Here is a 27,068-nt window from a genome sequence, read left to right as displayed (position 1 = left end):
TTGAAGGCTTCCGTTTGGTTTTCAGAAGTTTTACTATGAAAAGCCTGTATGGTTTTTTGCTTGTTTGTTTGTTTTGTTTTGTTTTTATCCTACATGGAGTTTGTAGATCTCTTTGGATCTGTGGTTTGACCTTTCACTAATTTTAGGAAATTCTCAGCTACTCTCTCTTTAAATGTTGCTTCTGCCCCAATCTCTCTCCTGTACTTCTGGGACTCCATTTACACAGACATTAAATCTTCATTATAAACCCTTGTCTCCAGCATTCTTTTCTGCAGTTTCCATCCTTTAGTTTCTCTATGCTTCATTCTGGATGTTTTCTTTTGTTCTTTCAGTAAGTGAAGTTTCTCTTCAGCTGTGTTTAATCTGCTGTTAAATCCATCCATTTAGTCTTTAGTTTCTGCCACTGTGGGGTTTTTTTTTCCATTTGGTTTCAAATTTTATCTTCTATTTCCTAGACTATATTCAGCATATTTATCTTAAAGTCTGTGCCTGGTAACTCCAGCATATAGATCTCCTATGAATCTGTTTTTATTGTCGTGTCTCTTGGGTGTTGATCATATAGTCTTGTCTCTTTATGTACGTGATTTTTTTAAAAAAAATCAAGGTATTTAAATTTTTAAATTTAAAAATCTATTTTAATAGCTTTATTGGGGAAAATTGACATGCAATACACTAAACTTGTTTAAAGTGTATAATTTTATGGCTTCTGACTTACGTGAAACCATCACCACAATCATGAGAGAGAATAGAGTGCTAACTAATATTACTAAACACAAGTTTAGTAATATTTTTCTTTTCCTCTCTCCATCACCCCTGAAATTCCCTTCTTCCCTTTGGCATCTCTTCCTCCCATCTCTCCTCTCCTCATCTCCAGGCAACCAGTGGTCTGCTTTCTGTCGCTATGGATTAGTTCTCATCTTCTATTGATATAATTTTATATAAATGGAATCATACGGTATATATTCATTTTTGTCTGGATTTTCTCTCTGAGTATAATTATTTTGAGATTCCTTCATCCTGTTGCATGTAACGATAGTTCATTCCTTTTTATTGCTGAGTAGTATTCCATTGCTGGATGGACTACACTTTATCCATTTACCTGTTAGTGGACATTTGGGTTGTTTCCAGTATTTGGCTATTACAAATAAAGCTGTTATGAACATTCGCATACATATCTTTGTACACACATATGCTTTCATTCCTTGTGGGTAAATACCTAGGAGTGGAATGGCTGGGTCATATTGTAGAACTGTGTTTAACGTTTTAAGAAAAGTGGTTTTGCCATTTTACAATCCTGCCAGCAATGTATGAGAGTTCCAATTCCTTTACAAATTCATCAATACTTGGCATGGTCAGTCTTTCTAATTTTAGCCATTTTAACAGGTGTGCGGTATTATCTTATTGTGGGTTTAATTTGTAATTCTCTAATGACTAAGGATGTTGACTGTGTTTCTCTGTGCTTATTTGTCTTCCGTTCATCTTTTTTGGTGAAATACCTTCAAAAAGGTTGCCCATTTAAAAGATTGGGTTGTTTATTTTCTTATTATTGAGTGGTTAGAGTTCTTTACATATTCTGGATATAGGTTCTTTAACAAATAGATGCTTTGCAAAAATTTTCTCCCAGGCTGTGGCTTGTCTTTCTCTTAACAGCATCTTTCAAAGAGCAAAAGTTTTTAATTTTAATGAAGTCCGGTGTTTTCTTTTACGGATTGTGCTTTTGGTGTATCCAGGAAATCTTTGTCTAACCCCAGGTCACAAAGATTTTTCTCCTATGAGTTTTATAGTTTTAGGTTCACATTTAAGTCTGTGATCCAGTTTGAATTAACTTTTATATATGATATGAAGTATGGGTTGAAGTCCTTTTTTCCCTTCCCTTTCCTTTTTTTTTTTTTTTTTTTGCATATAGAGTGATCCATGACTGTATGTTGAAAAGATTATCCTTCCTCTACTGAAATGTCTTTGCATCTTTGCCAGGATTCAATTGACCCTACATGTGTAGGTCTATTTCTGGACTCTCTGTTCTGTTCTGTTGATCTGTCTCTCTCGATGCCAATATCACACTGTCTTGATTCCTGTAACTCTACAATAAGTCTTGAAATCAGGTAATATAACTCTGCCCAATTTCTTCTTCTTTTTCAAAGTCATTTTGTCTCTTCTAGGTCCTTGCATTTCCAAATGAGTTTTAGAATTAGCTTGTCAATTCCTATTTTAAAAAGCCTGCTGGGATTTTGATTGGGATTTTACTGGTTCCCTTTTCTTTTTGAGGAAAGCTACCTCTAGGTAGTTCTGGAAAATGAATATGAAAAACTGTAGAAATAATTTGAGGTCAAGGATGATACTCTCTTCTTCCAGAGAGGATTTACTTTTATCCTTGGATTACAGCTGGGGCCCTAGCAATCCCAGGTCACCTCAACCAATGATAGTGATTGAGACAATTTTAAAAGGATTCAGCCCCTGCCAGAGCTGCTCTAGTTCTGGTCCCTCCTTTCTTCCAGGCTGTAACTCCTCAGAGTTCCAGCCCAAAGTGTGGATTTCCATCAGGGCTCCCCATCTTTGGCAGGCCCCAAACTCTGACTTTTGTCTTCCAGGTCTGCTTAGCTGCCTAGATGCTGCCCCTGGAATCAGCAGGTGCCCCCAGGAGGAAAACCAACCCCAACGCTGGCCTCAGCAATCTCTTTTCCTCCTTCTCCCTGGTCTTGGCCTTGTCATTCTTCATTCTTTGTTAGATTTTCCAGGGCCTTCATAGATGTATTTTACATTTTCCCGTTTTTCCTGGTCATTCTCAGAGGCAGGGCTGATCTGCATTACCCAAAGTGGAAGGCCTCCTTGTGAAAAATGTATACAGTTTGAGTTTCAAAATGTATTGTTAACAATTATTCTGACGTCCATTGATAATACTCTACAAGAGCTGTGGTTAATAAAGTGAACCTGGGCTGGAGCTCATGGTGGTCTGATCTCATGCTGGCCGGCAGGACGTGGGGAACCATGAGTTCTTTTCCTCTGACCCATTGGCCTGTTGGGAACTAATCCTCCCTGAAGAGAGCCCCACGCCCCACCCTTCTCCGTGATCTCGAAGGTACTTTCCCCTCCCTCTCTTCTGTGAGCCTCAGAAAATCTCTAAAAAATAGAACCCAGCAGCCGATCCCATGCTTGTTCCTGTCGAGGTCCTACACCGACCGCAGCTCGCTCCCAGCTCAGGGCCCTGGCCGTAGCGTCAGATGGGTGCCCGGACGCTGAGGTGTTATGTATTCACCTATGCTCCGTGCCTCCTCAGAGGTCCTTGGAGGTCATCAGGGATTCAGGGGAGGCCAAGTAGCCCCAGCTGGATACAATTAAATGTTGGTCTCTATGGGAGACCTTCGGAAAGGAAACAGGTCCGTGGCTAAAAATAGTCTGGAGGCGTCTGGTCTAATCCAACCTCTGTAACTCATAGATAAAGAAATTGAGGACCAGAGAGGGCAGGGGCCTCCTCAGAGTCACACAGCTGGTTAGGGGCCGACCTGAGACTGGCCCCATGTTTTCCGACCTCCTGACCGGGGGTGTCTCTTCAGCTGGCTCTGCCGTCTGAGGTTGGAGCAAGGCTCCCATCCCCTCCATCTCCTCTTCCAGGGGAAGGAGAAGTTCCTGAGCATCCTGAACAAGTACATGGAGATCCACGGCACCGTGTACTACGAGAGCCAGCGGCCCCCCGAAGTCCCGGCCTTCGTGAAGAACCACGGCCTCTTGCCGCAGCCTGAGTTCCAGCAGCTGCTGCGCAAGGCCAAAGTGAGCCCCACCCCGTCCTCCGTCCTCACCCCAGCCCGGCCATAGATGTCCAGGAGGTGCCCATACGTGCCTGCCATGCCTGCCACCATCGCTTGTGGCCCCCTCTACGTGTGGACATGCCCAGCACACTCTGCTGCCCTGAGCCTCGTGTCTGGGCCTCTTAGGGGCTGGTCAGAGCTGGGGGCAGAGATGGGGATGGCCATCAGGCAGGGGAGGCCCCACAGTGAAACGGACCTGAGTGAGGCTCAGTGATGGTGAAGAGGAGTTGGGCTGCCCACCTGCCCCCCCGCCCCAACACCAGTCCAGCCCAGCTGACTCCTGGACCTGGCTTTCAGAGCCACTGAGAGGGTGGAAGGGCAGGCTGGGGGCAAAGGGGCGGGGCGCAGCCTGGCTGGAGTTCCATCGGGCCAGTAGTTCTGACGAACTGCTTCTGGAATTCCCTGAGCTGTGTCCCTGAAGCGTGATCCTGCTGTTGGGCCCTGAAGTGTCAGCGAAGGCTGGAGAGTCTCTAGCCAGCTGCCAGGTCCTCTCCTGTTCTCACCATAACTTATTTCTTCAGGCCTCGTGTGTGTGTGTGTGTGTGTGTGTGTGTGTGTGTGTGTGTGTGTGTGTGTGTGTGTGTGTGTGTGTCGGGGTGGAGAGAGGTTATCTTTGTGCAGTGAGCAACCTGAACAACCCTACATGGCAACCCCAGATTCAGAATCACTTATCTTCAGGCCTCGTGTGTGTGTGTGTGTGTGTGTGTGTGTGTGTGTGTGTCGGGGTGGAGAGAGGGTATCTTTGTGCAGTGAGCAACCTGAACAACCCTACATGGCAACCCCAGATTCAGAATCACTTATTGATCACCTTCCAGGGGCCAACCCTATGAGCACTCCTAGTACAAGTCAGGTACTGAATGAATGTTTTTTGGGTGAATGAGTAAAGGTCCTTTGAGGTCAGCTGTAGGAGTGGCCTGAAGGCTTCTAAGCTTGGGAACCCTTGTTCTTTTCCCCTCCAGAATCATAGCCTTTAGAGCAGGAGGAGGCCATTGATATGACCTAACTAGACGTCCTGATTTCACAATGGCTGAGGCACACAACTGCTCTGGGCTCTCTGCTGCCCCAGCTGCCTCCTGTGAATGTCCCAACCCCAGCCTCGCTCCCAGCTTCCTGGGGCTCCTGGGCTGTGATACCCAACCTTCCCTGACCATCGTGCCACCTCGGTTCTGCAGCTCTTCATAGGGTTTGGCTTCCCCTACGAGGGCCCTGCCCCGCTGGAGGCCATCGCCAACGGCTGTGTCTTCCTGCAGTCCCGCTTCAGCCCGCCCCACAGCTCGCTCAACCATGAGTTCTTCCGGGGCAAACCCACCTCCAGAGAGGTGAGTGGGAAGGGCCTGGTCCCACATCGGGAGGGTCCGAGATGGGACCCCTGCCGTTCCTGGAAGGGGGAGACTGAGACATGGGGTGAAGGGAGAGATGGGACAGATGGGTGGGGGGCTTTTGCTCTTCACGCAGCCCAGCTTGGCAGGCAGAGGGAGAAGCCTCCCGTCTCTGTGCCCTGGCTAGGTGTTCTCGCAGCATCCCTACGCAGAGAGCTTCATTGGCAAGCCCCACGTGTGGACTGTCGACTACAACAACTCAGAGGAGCTCGAAACAGCCATCAAGACCATCGTGAGAACCCAGGTGAGGCTCGGATCCAGTCGGGACCACCGATATCCTAAACGTTGCGTCTTTGCTATAATTAGAAAAAGCTGCTCCTCTTGGTGAATTCAGACTTGCAGGCCTGGGTTGGCAGCTTGGATGCGTGTGTGTCTGTTGAGGGAGTGGGGGGCAAACCTGCCTCTGTGCTGTGAGCAACCTGCACAACTGTACAGGGCAGCCCTGGATCCAGAATGATTTATCGCGTGTCTCTGGGGGCCGCGTCCTGTGAGCACTCCTAGCACAGGTTAAGTGCTGAGTAAATGTTTTCAGGACGAATGCGTGAAGGTTCTTTGAACTCTACTGTCTCTGTGGTCTTTCAGCAGCACATCTCAGACTAGAATGTGCATACAGATCACCTGGGGGTCTTGTTAAAGCGCAGGTTTGGAGTCAGCAAGTTGGGTGGGGCTGAAGCCCTGCATTTCAAACCAGGTCTGGGTGGTGCCGCCTTTGCGTAGCAAGTGGGTAGAGCGTTCTGCGTTTCCTCCAGCAAGTAAGTGTTGGTGGGTGTGGGCGGAGGGCAAGGAGGGGCTCGTGCAGCTCCTCTGCCCGGTGGGCACCTCTGTGGCTTCTGATGGCTCCCTGTGCGTGTGCGCTCTCGCGGTCCCTTCATTTTGAGAAGCGGGCAGACTGTGTGAGCACGTGGGGGAGGGGCAGCCCTGCTCTCCGTGATCCCTCTGGACCCATTTCTTGCTGTAGCTCGGACACCAGGCTGAGCAAAAAACCCCACTCCTGTCAGGTCCCCTTCTCTGCCCATCACCAAGGCCACCGAGTGTGCCCTCCCTGGCGGGGGGCTGGGGGTGGTTGTGCTGCTCTGGGCGGACCTGTGGCAGAATCAGAGAGCATTAGGCTGCTGGGGCAGGGACCACCACAAGGGAGAGCCCTGCCCGGGAGGACACACAGCTGTCTGGGGAGCTGGGGACACTGCCGGGCTTGGGGCAGAGGCCAGCGCGCATCGATGCCCCATACGGTCTTAAGGGCTTAACTCCGGGTCCAGAGCCCTGCTTGGTTGTCCTGACCGTGAGGCAGCGTTGCGTATTTTTTTAAATTTTCTTTTGGCCGTGCCATGCAACTTGCAGGATCTTAGTTTCCTGATCAGGGATTGGATCCAGGCCCTGGCAGTGAAAGTGCCAAGTCCTAACCACTGGACTGCCAGGTTTTTTTTTTGTTTGTTTGTTTGTTTTTGCGGTACGCGGGCCTCTCACTGTTGTGGCCTCTCCCGCTGTGGAGCACAGGCTCTGGACGCGCAGGCTCAGCGGCCATGGCTCACAGGCCCAGCCGCTCCGCGGCATGTGGGATCTTCCCAGACCGGGTCACGAACCCGTGTCCCCTGCATCGGCAGGCGGACTCTCAACCACTGCGCCACCAGGGAAACCCTTTTTTTAAAAATTTTATTTATTTGGTTGCACCAGGTCTTAGTTGCGGCAGGCGGGGTCCTTAGTTGAAGCTCACCGACTCCTTAGTTGTGGCATGCGAACTCTTAGTTGAGGCATGTGGGACCTAGTTCCCTGACCAGGGACTGAGCCCGGGCCCCCTGCACTGGGAGCTCAGAGTCTTAACCACTGTGCCACCAGGGAAGTCCCTGCATTGTTTTTTCTTTTTAACACCCTCCTGCATCCCGTGGATCAGTCCCTCCCATTCGGCACTCTCGGTCTTAGCCCACCCCCTCAGCAAATGACCCCAGAAAATCCATGCCCACCCTGCCCACCCCCTCCTTCTACCCACCCCACTCTTGTCCTTCCCTCCTGTCTGGGTGTGAGTGTTTCTCTAGTGAAAGTACCAAGGAAACTGCTGTGTCACAGCCTAGGTGCATCTCTGGTCGTGGCAGATGTGGCCAGGTTGACCCGCGAAGTAGCTGAACCCCTGGACCTCCACCAGTGGTGCAGGGAGAGCCCTCCGCCCCCGCTTAAGCAACCGCTTAAACAAATCCTCCTCTGCTGGAAGTTCCTCCAGGTCCTGGACTGAGGTTGGGCTCTTCCCGGAGCTGACCCCAGGCAGGGATTTGAGCACAAGTAGTTTATCTGGGGGGTGATTCCAGGAAGGAAGGTCCTGGAGTGCCGGTGAGTCAGGGTGTGTCATCAAGAAGGTTACCCCTGCCTCCAGCCACCTGGTGCTCAGTGCCGGCGGGGACCTCCGAGAGGTGGGGTACTCGCATCCCGGATTGTCCTGAGAAATGGGGAGACCGGGGTGTTTTTCCCACAGCTGCATCCACTGCTGGCTGAGACTGAACCGGGAGGGCAGGTGTCAGTTCTCAACACTGGGCTGAGCAAGCTAGAGAAAGCCGCCCACCCCCCGACAGGCGGTGGGGGAGGGCGCTGTGAGAACCTGCCCTGCAGGGGACCCCCATCCTGCACTCTGTCCCTGCTCCCTCTCTGCACCCCTTGCAAAAGCAACCCTCTGGGACTTCCACCCTAGGGGAGCAGGGGCGGGGTGGGAAGGGGACCAGGGAGGCTTTTGTCCACCCCCAGGCCTCAGGTCGGGCTCCACCTTCAAGATCCCTGGTGACTGAGTGAGCGAGATCCCAGCCCTGTGGAGAGCCATGTTCCCAGCCGCAGACCTAAACAGGGGTGTATGTTCGGGGGCGTCTGTGCGTGTGAGCATGCTCATCTATTCACGCGTTATTTCTGGCTGGACACACAAGAAATTGATAACGGTGCCTGCCCTGGGGAAGGGGCTGGGCATCTGGGGTCAGAGGAGAACTTGCTTTGCCTTGTTTTCTCTTGATTTTTTAAAACATGAACATCTGTTTAATTGTTAGTTAATTAAAAATCAGGGCTTCCCTGGTGGCGCAGTGGTTGGGAGTCCGGCTGCCAGTGTAGGGGATGTGGGTTCGTGCCATGGAGCGGCTGCGCCCGTGAGCCATGGCCGCTGAGCCTGCGCGTCCGGAGCATGTGCTCCGCAGTGGGAGGGGCCACGACAGTGAGAGGCCTGCGTACCGCAAAAAAAAAAAAAAAAAAAAAAAAAATCAATAACAACAGGGTCCAGGAACCAAGGTACTGCAAATTCGTCAGGCTGACTTGCAGCTGGACCCCAAACCAGCCCATGGCCCCCTGCCTTTAGCCATCCAAGCCCCACCCTGACTCTTGGGCAGTTAACCCTTTACCCAAGAATTGCCTGAGAGGTGTTTAAAATGCAGATTCCTGGGCCTATCCCCAGCTTCTGATTTAAAAGGACCGGTGCAGCCTTGGAGTTTGCGGGTTTTTTAAATTTTTTATTGAAATCTTGCTGGTTTGCTCCCGCCCCCTTCCCCCCTCATCATCACAGGCCAGCAATCCCGGCAGGACCAGCACCTGCCGTTCTGTCCAGACGGATCACCGCGCACACCTGTAATTAGACCTAATGGGGGTAATTTCCAGGCAGGCTGGCTCCTCCGGTGGGAGATTCACGGCGGGCGGGACGTGGCTGCTGCGAGTGGTCCCCTCCCTCGCGCGGGTGGAGGGGGGCTTAGAATCACCACGTGACGGGCTTCAAACCACCCCGGGGGATGAGTCGGTGGCTGCCGCCAGGAGCAGGCAGGGTGATATTTGGAGGGGAAATCTCTTCTCTGGTGGGTTTATTGATAACCAGGACTTGAAGTCTTGGATCCGAGGCGACTGGGGATCCCCTGGGGCAGCAGCTGGCGGCCGGGGCCTCGGTGGCCATCAGCTGGGGTTGGGATTGGCTGTGTGGAGCTCAGGGCTGGAAAGGCTGTGCTGGTTGATGGGCTGTTAAGTGGTGGCTGGATGTGGACCTGGGGATTCTCTGGGATCCCGATCTGCCCCAGGATTAAGGACACCGACTCACAGGGCAGGTGAAGTCAGCAGCGCGGCGCGGTCAGAGGGGTGGGGCCTGGTCCCGAGAATCAGTCCTGGTGAGTGCTGCTCCCCTGAGACCCTCCTCAGCTCGAAGGCGGGGATGTCCCCTGGGCCGGAGGGCCCATGATGGGCCTGCAGCCCTTCGACGTGCGGCCTACAGGAGGCAGGACCCAGCGCAGCCTGATTGGGTTCTGACACACCCATCTCTGATGCGGAGAAAGGACTTGGGCAGACCAGCAACATTTCACTACCTGGGCTGAAACTGCCTGATTTCCGGAGCTGCTGGCAGGGAAACGGCATCATCAGGAGGTGGCTGGGCTGGGTATGGTGCCAACACACATGGTGGGGAGTGGGGGGTGGGGCCAAAGGCTAAAAGAGACCTTCCTCTGAGTCTGAGATGAACATCTCCCAGGTCACCGCCATCTCGCCTCCCGGCCACCTGGCCGACAGTCTCCTCCAAGGAGGCTGTGTGTGCTGGGCCACCGAGGGTTGCTGTAAACGGGGAGGGGGTGGCCAGGTAAGGAGACTGGAGAGGAGGTGGGGGTACCCGCGCTGGGGAGGCGGCCTCATCACCTCTTCCGTTCCCCTTGCTCCTTGCGCCCCAGCTACCAAATCCACCTGGTTCCGTCGGCCCCAGCGTGCGCTGTTCGATAACTCTGATATTTAGACTGACGGTATGTGGCCTCCCTTTGGGGGCACCTAGTTCATGTAGCTCCCGGGTGCCTGGTCTGGGCAGGAAGCTTTACAAATGTCATCTCATTCCACCAGGCTGGGAGATGCCCTGTGTTGCTTTGCGTGAAACTTCCACATCTTGGGCAGAACACAGGCAGAGCTGGGGATGCTTTTTCATTCCATGACTAGTTCCTCAGTGACTCCTGGGTACCAGGCATTGTGCCAGGCCCCAGGGATTCAATGGTGAACAAGTTGTGGTCCCACAGCCCATGGGGCTTACGACCTGAGGGAGACAAGGGATAAATCAGAAATGACGACACAGGCACTAATTCTCTACTGGGAAAGTCTGGAGTGTGTGCAAAGGAAAGTGGTCCTTTAACAGGAGGGGGGGAGTGGAGCTCTGGGTCTGCTTCCTGGAGGAGGTGACGTCTAAGAGGGGAGGGTGCATCCGGTGGTTGGCTGGGGAAGAGCAGGCATCACAGCCGAGGAGGGGATGGAATGCTGAGCTTTAGCGAAAGAAGAGAAGCTCAGTGGAAGTGGGAGGGGTCAGGGAGGGATGAGCTGTCGTGAGGCCCCCGAGGGCCACTGAAGGGTGCCCCGGGGAGCGGGGCATCTGCGTGGATAGGGTGGTCGGCTCCCTGGGTGCAGGCCGTGAGAGCCCCCAGATCTGGCTGCTCCCAGGGCTGAGCAGCCAGGTCTGGGGAGGCCCAGGGCTTCTCCTGCCCCATGTGTCTGCCTGTCTCTCGCACAGGTGGACCCCTACCTGCCCTACGAGTACACATGTGAGGGGATGCTGGAGCGGGTCCATGCCTACATCCAGCACCAGGTAGGTGGGTCCCCCACTCTCTGTCTCCAGGGGCCGAGCTGGCTCCAGTGTCTGAGGCCCCACCGCTGCCCAGGGTGCAGCGTGCTTTAACCTCCAGGTCCTTCTCCAATCTGTTTCCTTCCGCGCGGGGGTTGGAGATGGGCGGGGCCGAGCAGTACTGCTCAGAGACCAGGCCTGGGGCACCCCTGCCCTGGGCCCCCAGCTCGAGTCTCAACCCCCATATCACAGCACAGAAATGCAAAGACTCATTTTTCATTTTTATTACACAGTTGTTTAGAAGTTTAGTGAGTGAGTGCGGAGTAGGGAAGACCCTCCGCCTGCACCCCCTACCCACAGGCTGAGTTGGGGGTGAGGTGCTCCATTTTCCCTCTTGACAATGCTTTCCTCTGGGCAGGACTTCTGTGCGGCCCCAGGCCCTGCCCCCGCAGGGGCCCGAGCCCCGGAGAGCCCCTTCATCCTGGCCCCCAACGCCACTCACCTCAAGTGGGCCCGCAACGCCAGCTTGGCCCCCGGGGCCTGGCCCCCAGCGCACTCCCTCCGGGCCTGGCTGGCCGCCGCTGGGAGGGCCTGCACGGACGCCTGCCTGGACCACGGGCTGATCTGCGAGCCCTCCTTCTTCCCCTTCCTCAACAGCCAGGACGCCTTCCAGACGTGAGTGAGCCCCGGCCCGACCCGGCCCAGCTGACCTCACCTGTAGCTCCTTTGCTCCCGTGGCCGCCTTGCCCCTGGCCCTGCCAGCAGTGGGGGCATGCGGTGCTTTCCAGTGAGTCAGGAAGGATCCAGAAGGGACCTTCCGGGCAGGTATCCACAGCACAGCTGCCCACTCTCGGCAAAGCCTCTGCCCCAAACCACCGGGGGAAGCTCCCTGCTCAGTCCCTGACCTCCTCATCCCTCCCTCAGCCCCTGCCCAGCGTGTCTGGGCACCTTCTAGGTCCAGGCCACAGAAGCTGCCCCAGGTTCCCCCTGATGGGTGAGCCTGGGCCCCCCGCCCTCCTGCCCACTCTCCTCTCTCACAGCAGGGGCGAGAAGGAGCTGCAGCCCAGCGTTTGTCCTGGCGCCTCCTAGAGACATCTCCCTGGGTCTGGAATGGGATGGGCCAGGGAGAGGGAGTGGGCAGTGCCAGGCCGGGGCAGCCCCCGCCCCGCATGCTGAGTGACCACCTCCGTTGGTGCCCACCCAGGCTGCAGGTGCCCTGTGATGGCACTGAGTCGGAGATGAACCACCTGTACCCGGCCTTTGCCCAGCCGGGCCAGGAGTGCTTCCTGCAGAAGGAGCCTCTGCTCTTCAGCTGCGCCGGCTCCAGCAGCAAGTACCGCCGGCTCTGCCCCTGCCGAGACTTCCGCAAGGGCCAGGTGGCCTTGTGCCAGGACTGTCTGTGAGGGCGCCCACCCGGCTGGCCCTCCCCGCCGCAGGAGAAAGCACCAGCAGATTCTGAGCTCCAGCGAGCCGCCCTACCCACGACCCCCCCAACGCCCCCAGGCTGGAGCCTCCTTTCTTGGCCGGGACGTGGGTCGAGCCGATAGGTGCGCAGGTCTGGGGAGGGAGGCAAGTCTGCCGAGTGCCTGGTGCCTGCCCTAGGCAGGCTCCTTGCTCTCACCCCAAGGGCTCGTGGCAGCGTTGTGGCCAAGCAACTGGGGGTTGGTCAGAGGGTCCCACTGGCCCAGGAGCAGATGGTCGGAGGCCCCTTGCTTTGTGCAAGACCAGATCTGGACCAGGTGGAGTGAGGGCCTTTGTCCTTCTTGGGCCCAAGGATGGGGCCTCTGGGCATACGATAGAGGAAGCGGGGTGATGCTTGCCCAGCGGCCCACTGGAGGGTCCACAGAGTGGGGAGTGATGTGTGAGGGGGTGAGACTTGTCCCTGTGGAGTTTGGGGTGTGGACAGAAAGGGCCAGGGACTGGGGGAAGGCCAGGCTGGGGGACCCTGTTCATGCCTCCTCAGCCCCCCCACCCCTCCTGTTTTCCCAGATTCCCCTCCTTTCCACACTTGGGCACCACAGTTAGGGTTGCAGGAACCACTTAGACCCTGGGTTGAATTGTTTCCCTCTTGCTTATTCCAACTTTCTTCACTTTGGGCATTTCCTGAAACCTATCCTAGCATGACTGCGATTCCAGACCGTGGATTTGTTTCCAAAGCCTCAGTCCCCACCCCAGCCTCTGAGAACAGGCTCTAGAATCTACCCTGCCCCCACCTCCTAAGCATCTTTTGTAGGCTTGGGATGAAGCTTCAGCCCCATGGCACACGTGGCCCAGTTCCTGGATGCCCAGGCCTGCTACCCCCACGTAGCCACCCCTGCCCCATCAATGCTGTGTCCGTGTCCCTAACCTCCAGCTTCCTCCAGCCTCCAACCGCCTCTGGATCCAGCCGTCCATCCGTGTGGCATGCCTTCCCCTTCACCTGAGGAAACAGATCGGGCCGTCAGAAACACTGCCACCCCAACCCCGTTTTTAATCCCACTCCCTTCCAGGCAACCCGCCCCACCCACCTAGGCCTGCCCCTCCTCCCTTCCAGGGAGGCAGCCGCAGGGCCCTGCGTCCAGAGGGCGGGGCCTGAAGGTGGATACCTCCCATCAGAGAGCCTCTCGGCCTGGGCAGCTCCTGTGGTCACAGAAACTCAACAGTCACCAAGGACCTGACCTGTCGGGGGAAAGCAATAGAGATACTCTTTTCTCTCTCTTTTTTTTTTTAAAGATTTCTTGAAATAATAAATATTTTATTGGGATGTGAGGTGCAGAGGAGGAGCTGTGCTATTTCTCATCTTTTCCTGGGATGCCCAGGCCTGGAGGAGTGAGGGGGTGTGAACACCCTGGGTGGGGGGGGGTGAATATCTGGGGCCCCCGGGCCCCTCCTCCACATTGTCACTCCATCTACAAAGTTGGCGCTGTGTCAGGCTGCCTAAAGGAAGTCCCTGCGCGCGCCAGAAGTCCACGGCCCCTCCCACCACTCCAGCACTGTGACTCCAGGGACCCCGCTTGACCAGCAGGGCTGGATCCAGTTCTGTTCACCTGGGGCTGGCCTCTGCTGGCTGTGGTTGCTGTGAGGTCAGAGAACATAAATGCATTTTGATGAGAGCCTGAGCCAGGTCGTGATAAGAAGACTAACTAGGGGAGGGAGATCAAGATGGCAGAGTAGGGACTTCCCTGGTGGCGCAGTGGTTAAGAATCCGCCTGCCAATGCAGGGGACACGGGTTTGAGCCCTGGTCTGGGAAGATCCCACGTGCCGCGGAGCAACTAAGCCCGTGCGCCACAGCTACTGAGCTTGTGCTCTAGAGCCCGCGAGCCACGACTACTGAGCCTGCGCACCTAGAGCCCGTGCTCTGCAACAAGGGACGTCACCGCAATGAGAAGCCCACGCGCCGCAACGAAGAGTAGCCCCCGCTTGCCACAACTAGAGAAAGCCCACGCGCAGCAACGAAGACCCAATGCAGCCAAAAATTAAAAAAAAAAAAAAAAAGATGGAGTAGAAGGACACAGAGCTCACCTCCCCCCACAAACACCAAAATACATCTATAGGGCTTCCCTGGTGGCGCAGTGGTTGAGAGTCCGCCTGCAGGTGCAGGGGACGTGGGTTCGTGCCCCGGCCCGGGAAGATCCCACATGCTGCGGAGCGGCTGGGCCCGTGAGCCACGGCCGCTGAGCCTGCGCATCCGGAGCCTGTGCTATGGAAGAAGCCACAACAGTGAGAGGCCCGCGTACTGCAACAACAACAACAAAAAATACATCTATAGGGTTTCCCTGGTGGCGCAGTGGCTGAGAATCTGCCTGCCAATGCAGGGGACACGGGTTCAAGCCCTGGTCTGGGAAGATCCCACATGCCGCTGAGCAACTAGGCCCGTGAGCCACAACTACTGAGCCTGCGCGTCTGGAGCCTGTGCTCTGCAACAAGAGAGGCCACGACAGTGAGAGGCCCGCGCACCGCGATGAAGAGTGGCCCCCTCTCGCCGCCACTAGAGAAAGCCCTCGCACGGAAACGAAGACCCAACACAGCCAAAAATAAATAAACTAAAAAAAAATACATCTATAGGTGGAAGAGTTCTCCCAGAAAGCCAACTGAAAGCTGGCAGAAGATCTTTCACAACCAAAGCTGTAAGAAAGATCTCTTTGTAACCAGGTAGGACAGAAGGAAAAAAACAAAGCAGGATGGAAACTGGGCCCCTGGGAGGGAGCTCTGAAAGAGGAAAGGTTCCCTCATCTTGGGAGCCCTCTTTACCATTTGGGAGCCCCGCTGGGGCAGACAGGGAGCTGGAGTGGCCTGGACTTTGCTCAGGAGGTGTGTGTGGGTGCTGACTTGCTGCCAGGCAGGGTAGAGAGAGACCAGCACCGACAGCGGCCATGTCTCCACACTTCTCAGCCCAAAACATGCTACTGCTAGTATGCACAGTGGCTGGGGCTTCAGCAGACAGACCCAGGGAGAAGACTTGATTTAGCTGTGTGGAAACAGCCCAAAGGGCCTGGAGTATGGTCTGGGCACCATTGTTAACACGTGCAAGACGGGGCGCGAGTCTGCCATATAAGACCCCTGCTGTCAGCACGCTCAGGTGGGGCGTGGCTACAGTGGCCATGGGCTCTGTGAGTGCATACACTGCGGGGGCAGGGCTGACATCTGAGCCTATTATCAGCACTCCCTCAGCAGGGGCAGGTCCAGCAGCAGCTGACTTTGTTGGTAGGCACACTGAGTGTCAGGCAGCATCACAGAATTGCATGTCCCCAGTGGGCAACCCCTGGGGAGGAATACCCAAGGGTTCTTTTCCCAGCGGAAGTGCTCCAGTCCCACCTACCTCACACTGCAGCTTAGAGCCAGATCTGGGAGCTTCTACTCCAACAGCTGGGGAGCAGACTCTGCCCCCAACATAGCTGTGACAACCACAGAGCAAAGAGGAGGACCCACCCAACATCCAGTGCAGGCTCTGGTCACCACAATACCAAACACGCCCCCTATCAAAGGGACAACAGCCAGCACACCCTGAGGAAAGATGTGGCAGACATCCATACCCAAAAGAGCCCTCACACCAAAAATATTGGACTCACACAGTCTATACCGGGTCACTCCCACGTAAAAGCAGCCCTTTGAGACCACAGTAGAAAACTGTTTCTCCTAAATTCAGAGACAGAGAATTTAAGTAAAATGAAAAAGTGGAAGAACTACTCCCAATTAAAAGAACAAGAGAAATCCCCTGAAAAAACAATGAAACAGACCTCTTCAGTTGACCAGACCCCAAATTCCAAAAGGAGGTAATAAAAATGTTAAAGGAATGAAGAAAGATTGATAGAAATATAGATCACTGTAACAAGGGACTAGAAACTATAAAGAGGAACCAGTCAAAATTAGACAACTCAATTGCCAAGATAAAAACTGAGCTAAAGGCAATGAATAGCAGACTAAATAATGCAGAAGAACAAATAAGTGACCTGGAAGATAGAATAATGGAAATCACCCAATCAGAACAGCAGATGGAAAGACAAATTAAAAAAAAAAAAAGAAGGCGATATACAAGATCTATGGAATAATATAAAATGTGCCAACCTACACATAATAGGGGTTCCAGAAGGAGAAGAAAAGGGGATTTAAAATGTATTTGAAGAACTTATGGCTGAAAACCTCCCAAACCTAGAGAAAGAAACAGTTATCCAGGTACAGGAAGCACAGAGGGTCCCAAACAGATGAACCCAAACAGACCCACACCAAGACATGTCATAATTAAAATGGTAAAAGTTAAAGATAGGATTCTAAAGGCAGCAAGAGAAAAAGTGTCAGTTACAAACGAACCCTCATAAGGCTATCAGCTGATTTCTCTACAGAAACTTTGCAGGCCAGCAGGGATAATATATTCAAAGTACTGAAAAGGAAAAATCTGCAACCTAGGATACTCTACCCAGCAAGATTATCATTTAGAATAGAAGGAGACACTAAGAATTTCTCAGACAAGCAAAAACTAAAAGCATACAGCAATACTAAACCTAACCTAAAAGAAATATTGAAAGACCTTCTCTAAATAGAAAAGAAGAATCAATAGGAAAGGGAAAGACACAATAGGAAAGGCAAATATATCAAAGGACTGAAGATCACTTAAATAAGCCAGTACATAGATTAAAAAATAATCAAAATATTTTTGTAAAAGTGATTATAACTATAATTAATAGCAAAGGATAAACATGTGGATGTAAAATAGGACATCAAAATTACAAAATGTGGGGGAGAGAAGTAAAAAAATGTAGATCTTGTAGAATGTATTTGAACTAATACGACTATAAGTCTACAGCAAGCATATATAGTTATGGGTTAACATACTTGAAAACCAGGGTAACCACGGACCAAAATCATACAATAGAATCACAAAAAAACCAAAAAGAAAGGAACTCAAGCACAATACAAAAGAAAACCATCAGAACACTAAAGGAAAAACAAAAGAAGAAAAGAACAAAGAAGAACTGCAAAGTCAAATGGAAAACCAGGTTAAAATGGCAATAAATACATACTTATCAATAATTACTTTAAATATCAATGGACTAAATGCTCTGATCAAAAGACATGGAGTGGCAGATTGAATAAAAAAACAAGAACCTACAATATGCTGCCTACAAGAGATTCACTTTAGGGTGAAAGATGTAGACAGAAAGTGAGGGGATGGAAAAAGATATTTCATGCAAATGGAAATGACAAGAAAACAGGGATAACAATAATCATATCAGATAAAATAGACTTTAAAATGAAGTCCGTAAAGAAAGACAAAGAAGGACACTATTTAACGATAAAGGGATCAATACAAGAAGAGGATATTGCACTCGTTAACATAGGCAGCCAATATAGGAGCACCTAAATATATGAAACAAATACTAACAGACATAAAGGGAGAAATTTACAGGAATACAACAATATTAGGAAACCTTAATACCCCACTGACATTAATGGACATATCTTCCAGACAGAAAATCAATAAGGTAACAGAGGTCCTAAATTACACAATACAGTTGGACTTAATTGATATCTACAGGATACTCTATATTAAAAAAAATACACATTTTTTTCAAGTGCACATGGAACATTCTCTAGGATAGACCACAAAGTAGGCTAAAAAATAAGCCGCAACAAATTTAAGAGGATAGAAATTATTTCAAGGCATCTTTTCTGACCACAGCACTATGATTATAGGCCAATATCTTTGATGAATATAGATGCAAACAAAACTCAACAAAATATTAGCAAACCAATCCAACAGTATATAAAAAGGATCATACACCATGATCAAGTTGGATTCATTCCAGAGTCACCAGGATGATTCAACGTATGTAAATCAATGTGATATGCCCCATCAACAAAATACACAAACCACATTATCTCAATAGAGGCAGAAAAAGCATTTGATAAAATTCAACATCCATTCATGATAAAAACTCTTATCAAAGTGGGTATAGAGGGAACATACCTCAACATAATAAAAGCCATTAATGACAAACCCACAGCCAACATAATACTCAACAGTGAAAAGCTGAAAGCCTTCCCACTAAATTCTGGAACAAGACAAGGATGCCCACACTCACCACTTTTATTCAACATAATATCCAAAGTCCTAGCCTCAGCAATCAGACAAGAAAAAGAAATAAAACATATCCAGATTGGAAGGGAAGAGGTAAAATTGTCATTATATGCAGATGGCATGATATATTCTATATAGAAAACCCTAAAGACTCTAAACAAAAACTATTAGACCTAATAAATGAATTCAGCAAGGTAGCAGGATACAAGATTAATATATAGAAATCTGTTGCATTTCTTTTATCTTAAACATTTATTTCTTTATTTGGCTGCATCAGGTCTTCGTTGCAGCATGCGGGATCTTCATTGCAGCACTCGTTGCAGCACACAGGCTCTTTGCTGTGGTGCACGGGCTTCTCTCTAGTTGTGGCGTGCAGGTTTTCTCTTCTCTAGTTGTGGCGCGGGCTCCAGAGCACACAGGCTCTGTAGTTTGTGGCACACGGGTTCTCTAGTTGAGACGCGTGAGCTCAGTAGTTGTGGCACATGGGCTTAGTTGCCCTGTGGCATGTGGGATATTAGTTCCCTGACCAGGGATCGAATCCACATCTCCTACATTGGAAGGCAGATTATTTTTTTTAATTAATTAATTTATTTTATATTTTGGCTGCACTGTTAGTTGTGGCACGAGGGATCTTTGTTGTGGCATGCAGGATCTTTTGTTGCAGTGCGTGGGCTCTTCATTGCCACATGCGGGCTTCTCTCTAGTTGTGGCATGTGGGCTTCTCTCTAGTGGCACACGGGCTCCAGGGCACATGGGCTCTGTAGTCGTGGCATGCAGGCTCCAGAGTGCATGGGCTCTGTAGTTTGCAGCATGTGGGCTCTCTAGTTGAGGCACGTGAGCCCAGTAGTCATGGCCTGCGGGCTTAGTTGCCCCGCAGCATGTGGGATCTTACTTCCCTGACTAGGGATGAAACCCGCATCTCCTGCACTAGAAGGCGGATTCTTTACCACTGGACCACCAGGGAAGTCCCAGTTGCATTTCTTTACACTAAAAATGAAATATGAGAAACTTAAAAAAAAAAAATCCCATAAAAAAGAAAAAAAAGTACCCAGGAATAAACCTAACCAAGGAGGTGAAAGATCTATGTGCTGAGAACTATAAAACATTGATACAGGAAATTGAAGATGATTCAAAGAAATGGAATGTTAGCCCATGCTCTTGGATTGGAAGAATTAATATTGTTAAAATGGCCTTACTACCCAAAGCAATCTACAGATTTAATGCGATCCTATCAAATCACCCATGACATTTTTCAAAGAACTAGAACAAATAATCCTAAAATTTGTACAGAACCACAAAAGACCCAAAGCTGCTGAGCAATCCTGAGGAAGAAGAACAAAGCTGGAGACATAACCCTCCCAGATTTCAGACAATACTACAAAGCTACAGTAATCAAAATAGCATGGTATTGGCATCAAAACAGACATATGGATCAATGGAACAGAATAGAGAGCCCAGAAATAAACTCACACACCTACAGTCAATCTTCGACAAAGGAGGAAAAACTATACAATGGAGAAAAGATAGTCTCTTCGGCAAATGGTGTTGGGAAAGCTGACAGCCTCACGTAAATCAATGAAGTTAGAAGACTCCCTCACACCATACACAAACTGAAAATGGTTTGACCTAAATATAATACATGATACCATAAAAGTCCTAGAAGAGAAAATAGCAAAACGTTCTGACATACATCGTAGCAATATTTCTTAGATCAGTTTCCCAAGGCAAAATAAATAAAAGCAAAAATAAACAAATGGGACCTAATCAAACTTAAAAGATTTTACACAGCAAAGGAAACCATAAACAAAATGAAAAAACCTATGGACTGGGAGAAAAAATTTGCAAACAAGGCAACCGACAGGGGGTTAATTTCCAAAATATACAAACAGCTCATACGACTCTATATCAAAGAAACAACCCAGTCAAAAAATGGGTAGTAGACCTACATAGACATTTCTGCAAAGAAGACATACAGATGGCCGACAGGCACATGAAAAGATGCTCAACATTGCTAATTATTAGAGAAATGCAAATTAAAACTACAATGAGGTACCAGCTCATACCAGTCAGAATGGCCATCATCAAAAAGTCTACAAATAATAAATGCTGGAGAGGGTGTGGAGAGAAGGGAACCCTCCTACACTGCTGGTGAGAATGTAAATTGGTGCAGCCACTGTGGAAAACAGTATGGAGGTTCCTTAAAAAAGTAAAAATAGAGTTTCCGTATGATCCAGCAATCCCACTCTGGGCATATATCCAGAAAAGATGAAAACTCTAATTCGAAATGATACATGCACCGCAATGTTCATAGCAGCATTATTTACAATAGCCAAGATATGGGAACAACCCAAGTACCCATCAACAGACAATTGGCTTAAGAAGAGGTATATTGGAATAATACCTTGCCATTTGGAGCAACATGGATGGACGTAGAAATTATCATACTAAGTGAAGTAAGTCAGACAAAGAAAGACAAATATTGTATCCCTTATATGTGGAATCTAAAAAATAACATGAATTTATTTACAAAACAGAAACAGACTCACAGACGTAGAAAACGAACTTATGGTTACCAAGGGGAAAGGTGGAGGAGGGAAAATGAGGAGTATGGGATTAACAGATACACACTACTATACATAAAATAGATAAGCAATAAGGATTTACTGTGTAGCACAGAGAATTATATTTAATATCTGTAATAACCTATGATGGAAAAGAATCTGAAAAATATGTATACATATATATAACTGAATCACTTTTCTGAACACCTGAAACTAATATTGTCAATCAACTATACTTCAGTTTTAAAAAAAGACGTATTTCCTGAGCATTTACTGTACTTCAGACACCATGCTGAGAGTCTGATACACCACGATTTGTCATTTTATGTGCTTAGCCATCCTACCAGGTAGGTACTATTCTATCCCCATTTTACAGTTGAGAAAACTGAGGCACAAAGTTTAAGTAACTTGCCCAAGGTCATACAGCTTCTAAGCAGTGAGACGGGATTTGCTATAAAGTGAGGATCAAATGACCCAATAGAGGGACAGCCCAGCACGGTGCCCAAGCCACAGTATATGTTCATGGTTTTACATAATCCTGTGTTTGAGACGCTCCCCTAGCCAGGGGTTCTCAACGGGGGCAGTTAGCTCCCCAGAGGACAACTGGCACGATCTGGAGATGTTTGACTGTCATGATAGGGGCAGGGGAGTAGCCTACTCCTGGCACTCAGTGGGTAGAGGCCAGGGATGTCGGTCAACCTCCCCACAGTGCGCAGGACGGCCGGCACCAACATGAACCATCTGGCCCAAAGCATCAGCAGTGCCGAGGGGGAGAAACCCTGTTCTAGGCCAGCTGTTCTCAAACTTTGGCGGACATCAAATCACCTGAGTCTGAGCTTATTAAAACCCGGGCTGCTCTCACCCCCAGAGTTTCTGATTCAGTCGGTCTGGGGTGGGCGCTGGGAATTTGAGTTCTTACCAAGGCAGCGCTGCTGCTGCGGGGCCAAGCCCCACACGTTGCACACCACTGGTCTAGATCAAGTGGGTACCAGTAGCTAGTTTACTTATTTTTAATAGAATTTTAGTTTGCAACTCCCTGATGACATAGGATGTGGAGCATCTTTTCATATGCCCACTGGACAGCTGTGTATCTTCTTGGTGAGAAGCTGTGTATCTTCAGGTCTTTTGCCCACTTTTTAATCGAGTTGTTTGCTTTCTTATTGTTGAGTTTTGAGGCTTTTTGTATAGGAGACTACATTTGAATTCTCTTAAAATGTTAATGAGGTGGATGAGTGGGTGGGGGGCCGGTGAAGCTGGAGGGGCAGGCAAGAGAAAAGTCAGGCGCTGGGAAGAAACTGCAGCCCGGATACAAGACCAGATGTTGGTGCCAGGAGGCCCTTCCTCCCTAAAACCGAAGCTGGCCATCCCCTGCTTCACCCCAACCACTGCTGAAATAGGCATGGACCGGCCTCATCCCCACCCTGCAAGGCGACTCCATTCTCTCCACTTACAGGTGAGGAAGCAGGTGTGATGAGGCCCCACCCTAGCCTTTGCAGTCACCTGGGGAGCGTTAGCCATCCCCATGTCCAAGGCTGCACGCAGGCTAATTAAACTGAAATCTCTGGGCGGGGGCCAGGCAACAGAATTTAAAAAACCAACAACAAAAAAACAACACTCCGGTGTTTCTAATGTGCGTCCAGCGTGAACCACCGGTTTCCCCGTCATGCCTGGATGGCTCCTCCCTGCTCCCTCACCTCCCAGCTTTGGTCTCATAGACTGTGATCAGGTTGAGTGCGCTGGAGGAGGCCTCCTTTGAAGGCTTAGCCCCCCCAGTCCCCACCTGCAGCCCTCAGGCCAAAAGCAGCTCCTCCCTACAGCCCAGGGCTCGGGAGGCTGCCAAGCCTGGGAATGAAGAGGGAAGAGGCTGCGTCCGGCCTGGGACTGGAGCCAAGAGCGCACACAGGCTCCAGACAGAATCCTGAGATCAAGGGCCGGAGAGAGAGCGCAGGGAGGCTGCGGACCAGCTTTGCTTGCCCAGAACCAGGGACGGGGAGGGCTGCCGAGGGGCAGGGTCTCCTCCAGTCTCTGCAGAGCGCTGAAAGGCATTCCCAACTCCAGTTTCTTCTCCTGGTCACCAAGGACCCTCTTAGCCGGGGCTGGGCCTGGCAGATATGCCTCCCCCATGTCCCGGCACCGCAGCTGCAGCCCCTCCCTTTAGCTGACTCAAAGTCCCCTGAAACCCCATGTGTTCCTCCTGCCATGTCTGGGGGAATGAGCCCAGGGCAGGGGTGAGGTCTCAAGAAAAAAGGCCCACCCACGCCCCCTGCGTTGGGAGCACAGAGTCTTAACCACTGGACTGCCAGGGAAGTCCCGGTGGCCCACGGGGGTCACGCTGGTTCCTCCAGTATCTTATCCTAGTACCCTTTAAAGTGGTCACAACATTTCCTTAATTGGGGGGGTCTTTTCAGGACGGTGCTAGGGAGAGGTTCCCCCTGTTCCCCATGGCCTCTGCTTGTGCAGCCCTGCCCCCAGCTCGGAAGGGAAGACAGGTGTGGAAGCCCCTGTTCCAGCTCTTACAAGAGCTGAGTCAGGCCCGAGCTGGCATCCGGGCACCCAACCTGCTGCCGTGGGGCTCACCTTATTTTGCCCTTTTTTTTCTCCTGTGTGAAACGAGGAAAATGATCCCAGCACACACGGGGGTTGAAGATGAAACAAGGCCAGGCAGGTACGAGCCGGGTTGCGATGTGTGGGATGAGGCGGGTGTTGAGCAAGTGGGCTGTGAAGGCCCAGAGCCGCCTCCAGGTGCTTCCAGGTAAGAGGGGCTGACCACCCCTTCCTGGTAGGTGAGACCAGTAAGGCTTGCGGGAAATGCTGCTCCCAGCCTGCTGCTGCACCAGATATTCTGAACCCCCAACCTGGAGGGCCTTCTTCTAACCACAGCTGCTGGGGGTGGGGGATGGCTGTCCTTGGGTAGAACGAGATGCAAGGTGTCGTGATTGAATTGAGCACCGCCCCCCATCCCCCCCAAAGCTGTGTTGAAGTCCTAACCCCAGTGCCTGTGAATGTGACTTATTTGGAAAGAGTCTGCATAGGCGTAGTTAAGACGAGGTCATACTGGATTAGGATGGGCCCTGAGTCCTTATAACAGAGGGAAATTTGGACACATACATACACAGGGGAGAAGGCGATTTGGAGACGGAGCAGAGATTAGAGCGATGTAGCTACAAACCAAGGAACGCCAAGGACTGCCTGCAACACCAGAAGCTGGAAGAGGCGAGGGAAGATCCTTCCCTCGAGGCTTCAGAGCGAAGGCGGCCCTGCCAACACCTTGAGCTCAGACTTCTAACCTCCAGAACTATGAGAGAATACATTTCTGTTGTTAGAGCCATGCAGTTTGTGGTAACTGATTACAGCAGCCATAGGAAACTAATACAGACGGGGGTCAGATTTCTGCTGCTTTTAAAGATAATAGCAGGAGAGAGGTAACCAGACTGAGTGCCCTCAGTCATGAGCCCAGTGGCCCCCCGGCCAGGCTGTCGGCCCCAGCACACAGCCCAGTCCATCTTTTCTCATAAAAGTGTGGTGCTGGCTCAATAAAAGCCCCCAAAGGAAAAACAACGCTTGTGCCCAGGGCTCTAGGCAGGCTGTGGACCATGCCCGTTCTCCTCGCCACCAAAACCCCCAAATACAGGCTCTCAGGGCACCTGGGAGGAGCATCCGGGCACTTCCAGCAGGAGGGGGGCGGTCCCTCCAGCCTGACTTCCCAGGTTGGCTCTGTTCAATCAGCCTTAGATCATCTCCCCCTGACTCTGCTAAATATAGCCCAGCCTCTACTTCTGCATATATTTGAATACTGGGCTCCAGAGACGCGTGATTCTGGAGAAACGGCGCAGCTGAATCCCCTGAGCTGGGTAATTCAACTCTCAGCTACCTCCTCTGTCCCTGGCTTCCCAGCCTTGACCATCGGCCACCTCTTCCTATCAAGACCCTTTCGGGGGCGTCTTCTCCAGCGGGGATCCCCAGGGCTTGGGTGGGGTTGGGCATTTGGCTTTTGGAGTTTCAGGCTGGGGGCTAGGTCATGTGAGGGCATCTTGGACCCATGTCAGATATCCCTGGACACTTGATACCCTTTCCCTAGCCCCCCCCTCGGTCCCCCAGAACCCCTCTCTGTCCACCCCATTCTGGGGTCCTAAGAAGGTGGGGATGGAGGGGTGGGTAGAGATTGTGAATTCCCAGCCTTGTCTAAAGCTGGCATCCTCATTTCCCGTCACTCATTCATCCAGCAAACACTGGCCCAGCACAGGTGCTTGTTACAGCGTTTGGCCCAGAAGATACAAAGTCTCCCATCTATAGTGCCCGTGTCTTGGGCACCAGCATCCGGGGCCTGGGGGAGTGGGACTCACCGGGCTTCCTGAATCTGCTGACGCTTGGTTTTCATCCATTCTGGAAAGTGCTCAGCCAGCATCTCCTCGTATTTCGCCTCTTCCACGAAAACAGAACAGCCTCCTCGTCTCCCTGCACCGGGACAGGTATTTTCCGCTCTACCCTTTCACTGAAGCTGTGGTCCTTAAGAGGTTGCTTTTCCCCACCTCAATCCCCAGGCCCCGTCTCCCACCTCCAGGGAGAGGCTGACATCCAAGCCCCTTGGTGTAGGGTTTGGAATCGCCTCTCGGCCTCATAGGCTTAAAGGCCAGGCTCATACACTGACCACCTGGTACTTTTCATCTCCAGCTTCATTTGGGCCACACCTACCCCGCGGAGGGGGCGGGGTCCCTCCTCCAGCAAGCTCAGCTGAGCCTTCACCTAGACTTGGCTCTTAAAGAAAACTTTCCAGTTACCTAGGCTGAAATAGGACCAAGTTGGTAACCTTCCTAAGGGCGTTTACGTTTAAAGAATGGCTTTTCTCATGAGACAGAACAAAGAACTTGGCCCTTGGAATCAGACAGCCCTAGGCTCAAACCCCATTGACCCTCATCGCTATGGCAACCTGGGCAGCCTGCTTCTCTGTTTTAGGCTCATCTAGTTAACTGTGGACAATACATATCGGTATTAGTTTCCTATAGCTGCTGTAACAGATGACCACAAACGTAGTGGCATAAAACAATACAAATGTATTAGTTGACAGTTCTGGAGGTCAAAGTCCGAGATGGGTCTCATAGCTAAAATCAAGGTGTCAGCAAAGCTGTGTTCCTTCTAGAGGCTCTGGGGAAGAATCTGTGTCCTTGCCTTTTCCTCCTTCTAGAGGCTGCCCACATTCCTTGCTTTGTGGCCCCATTACATGGCTGGCCAGGTCTGTCGCATCTCATCCCTTGGACACCGACCCTCCTGCCCACTCTTGTGATTCCACGGTGCCCTTGTGGATTATCCAGGACAGTCTCCCTATTTCCAAGTCAGCTGATGAACAACCTTAATTCCATCTGCAACCTTAATTCTTCCCTGTTTTCTCCCTTGCCATGTGTATTAGTCAGGGCTCTCCAGAGAAACAGATGTGTATGTATGTGTATATACAGGATATGTACATATATAGGGAGAGATTTATTTTAAGAAATTGGCTCATGTGATTATGGAGCTGGGATAGTACAAAATCTGAAGAGTGGACCATCTGGCTGGAGACCCAGGGAAGAGCTGACGCTGCAGTTCATGTCTGAAGGCAGAATTTTCTCTTAGGGGAGCTCAGTCTTTTGTTCCATTCAGGCCTTCAACTGATTGAATAAGGCCTCCCACATTAGGGAGGGCAATCTGCTTTACTCAAAGTCCAGCTACTTAAATGGTAAGCTCATCCAAAAATAACGTTTGACCGCATCTGGGCACTGTGGCCCCGTGAAGTTGGCACATAAGACTAATCAACACATGATGTAACATAACATATTCATAGGTTCTGGGGATTAGAACATGGACATCTTTGTGTAGGTGGGGGGCACTATTCTGGTGACCACCACTACCCCTGTATTAGGGTTCTCCAGAGAAACAGAACCAACAGGAGATTATCTATCTATCTATCTATATGTAAAATGGAGGCTGGCAACTCTCACCATCTTCATCTGGCAAGCTGGAGACCCAGGGGGGCTAACAGTGTAATTCTAGTCTGAGTCCAAAGCCTAAGGATCTGGTGAGCCAAGAGAGTATGTTCCAGTCCAAAAATCAGAGGCTCAAGACCCAGAAGAACCAGTGTTTCAGTTTGAGTCCAAAGGCAGGAAAAAAAATCAGTTTCCCAGCTCAAGACAGTCAGGCCTTACTCAGGGAAGCATCAGTCTTTTTGTCCTATTCTGGTCCTCAACTGATTAGACAAGGCCCATCCACTC

General features: G+C 50.9%; 1 protein-coding gene across 2 annotated transcripts in view; it reads left to right on the top strand.

The window, feature by feature from the left end:
• MGAT5B (alpha-1,6-mannosylglycoprotein 6-beta-N-acetylglucosaminyltransferase B) overlaps positions 1 to 12,112 on the top strand; it is a 66,565-nt gene extending 54,453 nt beyond the window's left edge. For both annotated transcript variants that reach the window (XM_060133645.1, XM_060133646.1), the window contains 6 exons: positions 3,610 to 3,765; positions 4,976 to 5,122; positions 5,310 to 5,426; positions 10,659 to 10,733; positions 11,128 to 11,384; positions 11,914 to 12,112. In XM_060133645.1, coding sequence (XP_059989628.1) covers positions 3,610 to 3,765; positions 4,976 to 5,122; positions 5,310 to 5,426; positions 10,659 to 10,733; positions 11,128 to 11,384; positions 11,914 to 12,112 — 951 coding nt within the window. The remainder of the gene's footprint in view (positions 1 to 3,609; positions 3,766 to 4,975; positions 5,123 to 5,309; positions 5,427 to 10,658; positions 10,734 to 11,127; positions 11,385 to 11,913) is intronic.
• The last annotated feature ends 14,956 nt before the right edge of the window (positions 12,113 to 27,068 follow it).

The sequence above is a fragment of the Lagenorhynchus albirostris genome, chromosome 20 (genome assembly GCF_949774975.1).
Source record: "Lagenorhynchus albirostris chromosome 20, mLagAlb1.1, whole genome shotgun sequence".
NCBI classification, from domain to species: Eukaryota; Metazoa; Chordata; class Mammalia; order Artiodactyla; family Delphinidae; genus Lagenorhynchus; species Lagenorhynchus albirostris.
The sequence above is the reverse complement of the archived record's forward strand: the minus strand, read 5'-3'. Positions and strand labels throughout refer to the sequence as shown.